We start from the raw sequence: 11,853 nt of genomic DNA, 5'->3' as shown, positions 1-11,853 counted from the left end.
TCAGATTCATAAATGAAAATGTATTTCACCTTTATACATGCTATACAGGTCATGCAAATACAGAAATCTACAGGTTATACAATGACACCATAATAAAATATAATATGACATTTGTCAAACACAGTGTATTACAGCAAAACAAACTGTTTCTGTTTGTTTATTATTTAGGAAATAGATGAAGGACTAATTTGGAAGACACAGTACCATGCTACAGCTTACTGCACAGTCAAAAGAAAGTATTTCTTTGAAGTACACTAACATAAATAGAGCTGGGTTGTTGTAGGTATGATTTTTTTAGGCATTGCACATCATGTCACTGGTTACTTTCCCACTGCTGACTTTTAAGAGCATAAGAATGGTGCTACAAATGAGGTCAATCTATGCTGTGAACTCTTACATGTGGAAAAAAAAGGAAAAAAAAAAGCCAAACACCCCCTCCCTACCCCAAGTTTTCACATTTTTGGCGTTAGTGTCCAAAGAGAGTTGTATTTGTAATTTATTTTTATAAGGGACTGGACAAAATATCCTCAAAGCAGCACCTAATCTAGCATAAAGGTTCACCAACAGAAATAAAGTTCACACTGTGCAGCACATGACGTCCTGACCTTGTACATCGTGGTGTGGACTGTTCCATACAGATGTTTACAGAACGGCAAGGGCGCCCAGTGTTCCCGGTGTGCATTTTGGCCTTTGTGTTTCTGACACTCACATATTGTTTTGCTGCTGACCAAATCCCATTTTGTTGAGCCTACAGGAAGACAAAATACTTCTCTGTGTGATAGAAAGCCTGCTGGTATCAATCAAGTGTCTGCATATTTAAAGGTTAATGTGTCACCCTCCTGATCACTCACTTGGATCTACTACAGCTATACTACACACATATTAAGGGGTTATACTTGGCATTTGGCATACTTTGCTTACAAGTGCTACACAAATATGATTTCAAACACAGTTGATAGTTGCTCCCAGACTAATTAATATTAACTGGTAAGTGCCACTAGTGACTAAAAGTGTCAACATAATCATAAAGGGATAGCTCCCATACTCCACAGTCAATAAGAAGGCTCTTTTGATTCTAGCAGCTATATGTTTTTCAAGCCTCTTCAGCTACAGTTTTGAATCACACATCTCATAAAAGTTGCCATTAACTCCTTATTAAAGACAAAAAAAGATAGGCACAAAACTAAAGTACAGTCTATTATTTTGTTTCAATGCACTGTGGGCAAACCCCATCATTATTTACAAGAAAAAGATGTCTAAATGGAAATAGATGAAGGACATGATCAAGCTTAAGAAAGAATTAGTTAAAAATAAAATGCAAAGGTAAAAATCACAGTGAAGTGTTGAGATGAATTTTAAATTAAAGAAGATATAAGTGCTTTATTAGCAGCTAAAGCTCAAATTCTAATGCACGCTCTGTCTTCCCTGAAACATCAAGGCTCAAGATCATTGGTTTCTACCAAAAGCAGTCAGTTATTCAACATACTCCCTGGGAAGACAAGTTATATTCAGCTCTGATTATTTGAAATCCAGTGTTCAAGGACTGCAGAAGCTTTTTCAAGTGACAAGCTCATATTTTACTGCCAGTAGCATCACAGGGATATATATCCTCCAGAAATTGTTACCTCTGTCAATCAGAAAGAGAGAGAAGAATATCAAGTCAGCTACGCAAGTTAGATGACCTCAGTTTTGCTATTTAGAGAATATATCTTCCAAAAAACCTGACTATGGCTTTGTACTTTGAAACTGTCACTGAATCCTACTATGGATTTTTACTATGCTGGCTTTTCAGGGTATGTGATTCTACACTGCAAGTTTTACAGCAGCACAGAAAACAGTAAGCAGCAGCAATAACTACCATGGCCTAGACTGGCCCCACTTTTAACTGTTTTCTTCATGCAAATAGGCTCCAAAGATATACAGGAAAGGTATGGTATTAATGAAGAAATTCTGGATGCCTAAAGGAAATGTTTCCATTTACCAGATACTTATGGTTGCTATGATACAGTCAGTTTGCATATGATGCCAATTTACAAGCAGCTGCAAATCTCAAAGATTATGTTGAATTTAAATACCTAGGAGAACAGCTTTCTTTCTCTCCCCACACTGCCCTATACAACTGCTAAAATATTCTGGGAAGCTAGGAAGTAATCACAGCAATTTATCATAAGATGTTTATCACAATACTGTACCTGTATCAGTTCTGCTGAAAAGCAAGGCTGTCAACAGATAGAATTAAGTGTATTTTCTTGTCCTGGGCTGTTAAATCCCTCAATCAAGTTTTTGTTACAGTCATCAAGGCTAAGGGTATCACTGGACATCTTTGAGTAGGTAGCTTGGCCTGTGAAATCCAAGAGATCTTCAAGAGCCTTGGCATTACTTGTCCCATTTTGGTCCAAAGAAACACCTGGCATGAGTTCATTCATAGGTGAATATTCAGGGATAGAGATAAGTTCTTCTTTTGAAACCGGGCTATGCAAAAGATAAAGGAAGAAAGACACAGAATAAGAGGTCTATAACTTTTCATTAAGCAACAATCAAGTTAAACCTCTGATTGTTCAGAAACTACCATGCATCTTAGGGCAGATGCAGCAAGATTTTACCTAGAGAATGTCCTAATCAAAATAAAAAAAAAAAAAAAAAAAAAAAAAGAAAAAGATATTGCCCTGTAGTGCATTTTAGTTTGGAGAAGAGAAGGCTGAGGACGGCTTTCACAGACATTTCTTAAACTGTGATGTGGTGGTGGATGAGTTGAGAGCAAAACTATCATACATGAAATCCTACAACACAAAATTAATGGGTGTCCAATGCCACCAGTAAGAAACTGGGTTTAACAGGGATCAAAGAACATAATCTACCAGTGAGACTGTACTGTACAGACTGCTTCCAGGTCATCTGGTAAAAAAAAAAAGTTGGATAAACTCATGGGCAACATGTCAACTAGTGGCCACTTAAAAGGCCAAGGCAGACTTGTGCCCTCAATATCCGTAAGGCCACTTCAGTGATCTTGGATTGCAGGAAGTGGTAGGCTCATGTGCTCTCTCTCGCTAGTTTTTCTTATTGATACTCTCTGAAACCAAATAACGGGCTGCACAGTCTTCTGGCTGGTCCCAGCAGGGCATTTCCTATATATTAATGCATATTTGCTGGAAATACAATTTGCTGGAGAATGTATAAGAAGTTCAACTGGCTTACTGATTAAGGAAGAACAGTACTAAAATTCCATGTTTAAAATTCAGATCTAGCTTTGACTTAGCAGCCTTAAATTAACTGCCTATATATATATGTGTGTGTGTAAATAAAAAAACTGAAATTGAAATTAAATATCCTTCTTTTCTGCATGTCCTTCCATCAAAATGTGAGAGTATTTAAAACCACAGTTATTTACTGATTTCCATACTTGTTTCCATTTCTACTTGTTAAGTACTTAAAATTCTAAATCCATTATTTTCTCTATTCTGTTTGTATGACGTCAGAAATGCTCATGAATCACAGCTATGCAGCCAAATTAAAAATAGTGACATCAGAACAGTATCTACAGTAGCTGCTTTCACAAAACTGTCTAAGGTTTGGGCAAACTTGCATGGAATCCATAAGTAAGGACTGTGGAAGGATTTCAGAGTTCCCTCCCCCAAATATGTGAGAGTGAGATGAGGTTTTGTGTCTCTTGTGCCAAACACCCAGGAGCATCCTGGCAGGAGAGAACACAGCCAGTGTACACCCAGCTGCCACCATGGGGAGATGTGAGAAGGAAGGTAGTAAAGTGCTAACAAACAAAACCCAAAATCGTGTGTCTCACATGAATCCCACAACCCTGTAGGTAGATCCAGTCTGTACCTCACATCCATGGACTGAACCTCATCTGTTGAATCTTCCATGCTGTTAGATTTCCCATCAACAGCTTCCAGCTGAATAAGTCCTGAAACTGACTTCAGTCCATTAGCAACTACATCTTGGGAAGGGATTACAGAAGCAGCACTTTCTAAGCTTTTATTTTTCAGGCAGGTCGCCAATCCGTTGATCTCTGTAAAAAAAAGTTAGAATTATGACAGTAGAAACTTTGTTATTTAAATAGTTTTAAGTTACAGATTGAGTAGAAAGGAAGACTGACAATGCAGTAGACTCAGTAGACTCATCATACTGTACTGTCATTCCTCTATTCCACTCCAAAACTGCTCTTTATGCTACATCTTTTAAATTTGAGGAAACAGGAAGAGAATGTTCTATCTTTTATGTCATGCAGTAAAAACCTTAGCCTGGAGAAGTAAACAAAATATAGATAATGTCAGGTATATTTTATTTAATAATCCTTTAAATGCATATGGTTGGTTTTTTTTAATGAAGTGAAATTAAATGTAAGATTTAGAGTCATACTATAAAAAGCTTGGTTGTGTGCAAAAATTTTCTACCTATAAAATTTGAAGGTAGGTTGCAGCAATCAAACCAAAAACGAACATTGGCAGACTAGAACTTTTCATTTACAAAAAATGCTACATCAGGTACTAAAATGGAGGAGAAACTTTATTCTGCTTTTGCTTATGTGGCAAAGCAAAGTTGTCTCCAGTTTCTACCATTTGTCCCTGATGCAAATGCAGTTGTTCTTTTTGAGATGAAAGCAAAGAACTTATGATAATACACAGTGTTCTGCCTCAGATCAAAAAAATCTGAAGAGATTCAACTGTAAAAATAGGTCAGAAAAATATGGCAATTTTTACCTGGCTGGTTGAGAACAAGGGCCTTTGGTTGTTTTTCCACATTCAAAGTTGATGGGATCTCCAGTTTTGGCTCTTCCTTCTGAAATCAAGTAATGACTCAGCTGTATTAGAGGGAGGACTGTAACCTTCATGGAACCACTTGGACTCAAAACTTGTGAGACTGCCCAGGGCCACAGGGTGACAAAGACCACCAACAGCAAGACAGCACTTTTTTTTCCCTTTTTAGTTAGGCATAGGATTTTTTTTTAATTAAAAAAGAAAACATTATCTGAAAGTAACTGAACAGTTTCCTTAGTAGATTAGTGTGGTAACCACATATCCTCTGAACAGAGAGAGACACAGCTCTCCCAGGATTTTCCTGGGAAGCTGTGAGAAAGCTCAGAGAAAGAATTAAAACAATTATCTCAACCTCTGCACCTGGCAGGCAATCTCTGTTTGTCAAAAATGTTTACAAGAAGGAGTTGTCCCTTCTTGACCAATAGGTGAGAGAAGATTCCTAAAGGCCAATCAGGTCTTAGATCCACCATTGTTTCTATAAGAACTGTGAATATCTAATAATAAAGTGCTTTTTCATGCCCTCTGATGATGGAGTCTCTGTATCACCTTTGTCTGTCCCTGATACCCCTTTGGTGGTAGATTAGAAATGAAAACCTGACTGTCATTCCTTAGCTGAACACAACTGCCTTCTTTTCTCTCCCACATTCCTGACAGGGGTAACAAAGAGAGCCCAGTAACTAAATCACTGCCTGGTACAAAGCAGGAAGACACATCAACAGCAGCAAACATTACAGCTCCAGCATGCAGGAATGAGCTGTTGCCCCTTGCTAGGTAGTGAGGGGGACAATTATCCTACCTGCAAAGGCTGCATAAAAGCTGTGTCTCTGGAACAGTGGCTGTGACACAGCAACAGTCATTCTCAGTTTGAAATGCATCTAAAATTTGGGTCTAGAGTGTACCTAAGTACATTTACTAACATAGAACTACCCTAGAATTTAATTTCCACATATGATAATAAAAGAAAAAAAAATCTGCAACCACGTACTGTTTCATACCTTTATTTCTGGGGTTTCACTCTTCCTTGTTCTCTTCATAATTTCATCTATTCTCTATAAATCAAAATAAATTTCAGGATGAGATGGCAGACAGAATATGTAGCACAAGAGACACAGAAAAAAAAAGACAAAGAACCTTTTCTTTACTGTCAGGACATCCTCTCTGCCTGTCTTGGAAAAGGAAGAACAAGTAAGAAAAATAATGAAAATTAAAGAGATAAAACATATTGCAGCTGGCTTTAACCTATCAGATATTAAAGAACATGACTTTCTCAGCAGGTGCACTTTAGAAACAAGTATTTTAATACCAGGTGTTTGCAGCTATGAGTTATGCTCAGTTCTGGAACAAGACATTTGTTTAAAACCAACAGTGGTTATTTTAATCTAGTTGCTTTTCCAACTGTTTCCAAACAGTGCCTTTAAAAATAGTTAGCCTTTTTGGAATAGAAGAGCAAAATGAAATATCTGAAATTATTCTTGCTAGAAATGTGTAAGGCATTATCCTAAAATACTTTTGTTTTCCTTCTTTCTTCATTAAAAAGGAAACGTTATTTGAGATGTAAAACACTTTGGTTTGATATTCTAATCTGCAACTGCAACATGCCTCCAGTTCAGTGGTGAACAGCTTAAAACATATTGGAATAACATGTAAGGATAGATGACTGTTTGTAACCAGACAGGGGTTCTGCAGCTGTTCTCTTTCTGCCACACAGCTGTAAACAAAGCTAATTTATGCAGCTTCAGCCATTTCCATGTGTAGCAGTGGCCAGACAATCCTGTTCCTCTGCATAATGCAACTACAGACAGCCAGGTGGGGGAAAAGCTGTTTGTTAATCACAAACTTTCTCAATTAATGACACAGAGCTTTTGTTGAGCAAGTTTTAAACAAAGTCACTCATGTTTCTCAGCAGTTAGTGATGTCCTGGGTTGGACAGCAATTGACATTTGCCTTGGCATGCCATTCCTTGTTTGTCTCAAGCATTTAACTTTCAGGTAGAGGCTGGCTCTGTTTGCTCAGTGCTTAGGGGAAAGTCATTTGCCTCAGGCAGTTCCACTTTGTTACAAATTTTGATGTCCATGTTTCCCTAACAGGCAAGTAACAAATACTAAATTTGGGATAACCATTCACATTTAATCTCTCCAGATTATTGTTATTAGATACTACTGGGTGCTTCCTGGGTTATGTATTTAAACAAGAAATGAAATAATTATCCTGAGATGCAAATACTCACCTTCTTCCGCTCCAGCCTTTCTTGCTCAATTTGCTGCATGATTTGTTCCCTTTCAAGACGAAGCTGTTCAGCTGCCTCACGGGCTTTGATTTCTGCTTCTTCCCTCTAATTAAAATGTGTAAAATATGTTAGGGCCATTATTTATTTCAGGCAGACTACCAAATATTAAGAAGTATTTTTTTACATGTATAAAAATTTCATGTTTCTGTTTGTGATGATACCTGTTTCTCAAGTTTGGCTTGGAGCTCTTTTTCTTGCTTTTCCTTTAGCATTTGTTCTTCCTCAGCTCTTCTCCTGGCTTCCTCTTCTGCCTTTTTTCTAGCTGCCTCTTCTTCACGTTTTCTTTCCTCGTCCTTCTTACGAGCTTCTTCTTCCAGACGAAGTCTTTCTTCTTCTGCTTTTCTTTTTTGCTCTTCTCTTTCAAGCCTGCAAAAAATGTAACAGAAGGTTTAAAAGGCTTCATCTTGTTTAGCATGAATCCTATTGAATGTACATCAGTAACTGGTAACACATGCATCAGCACATATTTTCATGAAAGACGCCAGGATACAGTGAAGACATTGAGCTCATGCTCAGAATTCAGGTTGCTATCAAGTTTTTACTCCAATCTTACTTTAAATGCCTAAAATATTTCATAGAAGTTATAATTTCCATTGAAAAAAACATGTGATCAAAGAAAACATTTCTGTTCTAATTTCAATTAGAGTGTCAATAGTAAGTTTCAAGAACAAAAACAACCTTTTTTCTCCTATACTTGATACCCAGAATGTTGGTATGTATAAACAAGCAAATATTTTTATTCTTTGCTTCATCTGAAGATAAACAGATGGGATGAGTAGCAGCAAATTCCACAAAACCCAGTGGAATACTGGAAGGAGTGGGTCTAAATTCCACCTGTGTTGTTCCCTGGCCACTGAGGAACATCATGCTCCTTAAGAATTGTTTTTTAAGTGATCATTCTTATCATTCTATCAGGGCCAAAATGGCAGAAGCTGGTCATTCCACTCCCACCCTGAATCAAGGGTTTAAAGAAACTGAAAGAGTTAAAAATTTAACTAAATTTAGTTAGAGGGGACAGAAACAAGAGGATAGCACAAAGAGTAAAAATAATAAGGGAGAGTTAATTATTAGCAGATAAAGTAGTTAAGGCTAGAGTGATATATCACCTGCCTGTCTTTACTATGTTTAAAGAAGCAGGATGGGATGTAGATTTAATTGTGAGAAAGAAGAGGGCCATAGCCTGCACCTGGGCCCCAAAACCTGAGCTATAGCCAAGGGGTCCAAAACCGGCCAACAAAGAAAACTAAAAGGTCACTTTGACCTCAGAAGACCATGACCCATTTCAAAAACCCACTGACCCATTTGAGGTGAAAGACTGCACAAGCATGAAGGAACCTTGGACTCAGTTATAAATACATTTTAATATGAAGAGGGGTGGGCAGGTTAGGTAATGAATATGTATTAGGCATTTTGGGAATTATATGAATATGTAAGACTTTTTAAATAAATAGAGAGCTGGAGCCTGTGATTCTTTGGGAATCTACCAGATCTCTGGGAGATGATTCCCCATGTGTCTGCCACTGTCAATAAACATATCCATTTCTACCTTTAACTAGCTGGAGAGTTCTATTCCACGCTTCAACCCTGCCTGCCATGTCTGTAGTAAGAAAACCCAAAGCTGGGTTTTCTAGACAAGCAGGATTAGTGATTTACTATTAGAGGGTTGAAGGAAGTGCATGGTTTGCTGACATTTGCAACCAGCATCCCACGTGGAGAGCCACCAAAAAGCCCGTTCCCAGAACAGAGCCAGAACTTCACTGCTCAGACAGCAACCTTCATTCTGCCCACACTCAACCTCAATGCCTGCAGCAGAGTTGGGCAGGAAGAGGAGCTTCAGGTTAATTATGAATGATTCAAGCTGTGCCATTTAAAGCATATCCTGCTGGTGCAAGACCATTTCAGCTACATGATCTAGCTCATTTAAAGCCACCTATAATATTTTTTTATAATTTAAATACTTCAGGTATGCCCAGACTGCAGTGTGCAGTACACCTCAGCATGGAGATGCCTGAAGTATTTGGAAAAGTAATAATTTATTCAGGGTTCTTGAAGAGGCCAAATTATTATTTTTTAACTTCACTAATCACGGAGACTGCAAAAGACACTAATGAAATGAGTCTGAAATTAAAGAAATTAACAAATACATATAAGCTCCCACTTGATTCCAAAACTACCACAGTTTCAAGCATCTTCAGTGATACAGGTTAAATTATTAGGTTATAACTTTCACAAAGCAACAGAGAGACCTTTCTCGTTCTTCTCTTTCCTGTTTCTCCCTTTCCTCTTGTTCTTTTTGCAGGCGGGCCTGTCGTCTTTTCTCAGCTAGAATTTTTGCAGCTTCTTCTGCATCACTTGTTCCTGCTGTGATCTTCCCTAGGAGAAGATAACCAAGGATGGAAAGTCAGGAAGGGAACAAAGAGAGTGCCCAGCAATTCCAGGTTCCTACAGAGGCTGAAATGGGCCTGGTTCAGAGTGGTGAGACACCTTTTTAAAAGCACATTTCAGCATTTTAAGCAGAAAGGAGATGGAATAGATAAGGGCATCCCTGGATGTCAGCATTTTCACGTCTTCATTAACAATTGGTACATTTGGCTTTTGGTACATTAGTGAAAACTGCGTATTCACAGGTTCCAGTATGTATCTTTACACATTCTCATAAGCCTGTGATTGAGCAGCCTCATGAAAAGAACAGCTCATCACCATTTAAAAGTCTCGGGGACCCATCACACCTTGCACTAACATCTTGCAGCAAGGCTCACCCTCACTGTTCTCAGCCTTTCCAGCAGAAGGCACGTGCTTCTCAGGAGCCACCTGGCCCACGTCATCAGTGCGTGCTCCTGGGGACTTCAGGTGACTGACATTTTCTTTCTCCTTGTCTGCTTTCTTTTTAGGTGTTTCCTGGCTGCTATTGGAAGTGGCACGATGCTTCACAGGAGAAGCTGGATATTGTTTGGTGTTTTTAGGAGACTGAGGATAAGTCTTTGCAACTGTCCTGATGAGAGAAAACAAAAAATCAAACAAGGCCAGATGTTACACAGCATGGAATCAAACTCCATCTTCACATTTCTCATTCCTTCTTGTCCCTTCCTACAGAGAAGTATCAGCTGTTTTGCACAATACTGAAAAGAACCACCTGGATGCAATCAGAACTTAAAATGCATGAAACTGACACAGAAATGCACATGATTACAGAAAATTCTCATTAAAATAAACCAGTAACACTGTCTAAGGTCTAGGTGAGAGATAGGAAATTGTGGACTGCCTAAACCAATGATTTTAGTAATAACTATTTCAAAAGAATTCTGCCAACTTTACTGTTTGTACAGTCCTTCTCAACATGTAAACCAAAGCTATGGCTGCTCTCTGTCTGTAGAAATCATAATGAGCTACAGTGTGCTGCTTTCATCTGAATACCACCTTGCCAACAATGGTCTTTTTCTAATCATATCTGAGTTTCCAAAAAAGCAACAAATACCAGTATATACAAAGGTAAGGCTGGGTACTACTGAAAGAGACAGAAGTGATCAAACCATTATATTGTCAGCAACACTGTTTGAGTAAGTGCTTTTTTCAGCACCAACACAACAGACTCCAGACTCAGCCCCTGCAGCTTTTCAGAAGGTGCACTTGTGGTGATGGTGATGCACCAATACACCCCATTGCAGCAATGCACCCCATTGCTTATCTGGCTGTTGCACACTTCAGGGGAAGTGATAATCCTGAAGTCAGTTCTGGGAAAGTGGAAGGGTAAAGATACCTGATATTCACTGAAAATAGGTGCACACAGAGAGAACAGATTACCAGGAAACATAAAACTACACACGAACACCGTTCATTATTTATGTAACACCAGTAACTAGCACTTGCAATGTTAAGAAAGGCTGGGATGTGTGATTAAGTAGTATAAGAATAAAGAGATTACAATCTTAAAATAATGATTTATGTGAGTCTCATTAGAATTAATTATCTTACATTAAACATTGCACATGTATTTCTAACCTTCTTCCTGGATATGCAATTATGATATAAATGTATTATCCCTTACCACTTTTTCATCTACACTATATAGAGTTTCATATACCATAACATGCTTACACTCATTCTGGCAGACAACAAGCATGAAAAACGTGAACAGCAGTTGAAAATCAATGGACTGGAGTGGCAAGTTTTGTATAGATCTAATATAGTATTGTGTGGTCAGAGAGTATTATAACTAGAACAGCATTTGCAGAGCAGACAATAAAAACAAGACATCTTTCAACTCCTCTCCAAATTCATGAATTTTGTAGAAAAAGGGGTTATTTTCTACCATATTAGACTGCTTTTGAAAGAGGTCGAGACATTAGACTACAAGGAGCTCACTCAGAGGTGCCTGGTTTGTGGGGAGGAAAACACAGCAGAGTATTGCACCATCCCTACTTTCTTACTCCCACTGAAGAGCCACCAGAGTCCAAAAGCCCTCAGGCTGCAGGAACAGTAGCACCCAACTAAATCTGAAGTTCCACTCAGGCTCCCCCCCTGCCCGCAGGCCCAGGAGCTCCCTGTCAGCTCAGTCCTTGGCTGAGCTCAGCTGTAGGTAAGCCTGTTCTTCTTGGCTTCCTAACCTGCTGATCCTGACATGATGTCCTGGCCTGTCCTTGGACTTGCCTCAGCAAGGCCTTTGTTGGCTGTCACTGGGCTCTTGGTTGACCCTGGTCACTTCTTTTGCCTGCCATGGGACAGAGTGCTGTGGGCAAGGTCCCTGTCCTTGTCTGTCCTGCTGCCACCCATGACTCCGGCTGCTCCATAACAGAA

The 11,853-nt window shown here is 38.8% G+C and overlaps 1 protein-coding gene across 1 annotated transcript in view; it reads right to left on the bottom strand.

Moving 5' to 3' along the window:
* Positions 1-11,853, bottom strand: part of MAP7D2 (MAP7 domain containing 2) — a 79,941-nt gene continuing 68,088 nt past the window's right edge. The window contains exons 12-20 of the mRNA XM_031061212.1: positions 9,819-10,051; positions 9,306-9,432; positions 7,221-7,425; positions 7,000-7,104; positions 5,768-5,821; positions 4,716-4,794; positions 3,838-4,024; positions 2,193-2,472; positions 1-1,627 (exon numbers count right to left, since the gene is read on the bottom strand). Of these exons, the coding sequence (XP_030917072.1) occupies positions 2,223-2,472; positions 3,838-4,024; positions 4,716-4,794; positions 5,768-5,821; positions 7,000-7,104; positions 7,221-7,425; positions 9,306-9,432; positions 9,819-10,051 (1,240 nt within the window). The 3' untranslated portion in view covers positions 1-1,627; positions 2,193-2,222. The remainder of the gene's footprint in view (positions 1,628-2,192; positions 2,473-3,837; positions 4,025-4,715; positions 4,795-5,767; positions 5,822-6,999; positions 7,105-7,220; positions 7,426-9,305; positions 9,433-9,818; positions 10,052-11,853) is intronic.

Source organism: Geospiza fortis, unplaced genomic scaffold (genome assembly GCF_000277835.1).
Source record: "Geospiza fortis unplaced genomic scaffold, GeoFor_1.0 scaffold285, whole genome shotgun sequence".
Lineage (NCBI taxonomy): Eukaryota > Metazoa > Chordata > Aves > Passeriformes > Thraupidae > Geospiza > Geospiza fortis.
Note: the sequence above shows the minus strand (reverse complement) of the source record. Positions and strands in the feature narration are given on the sequence as shown.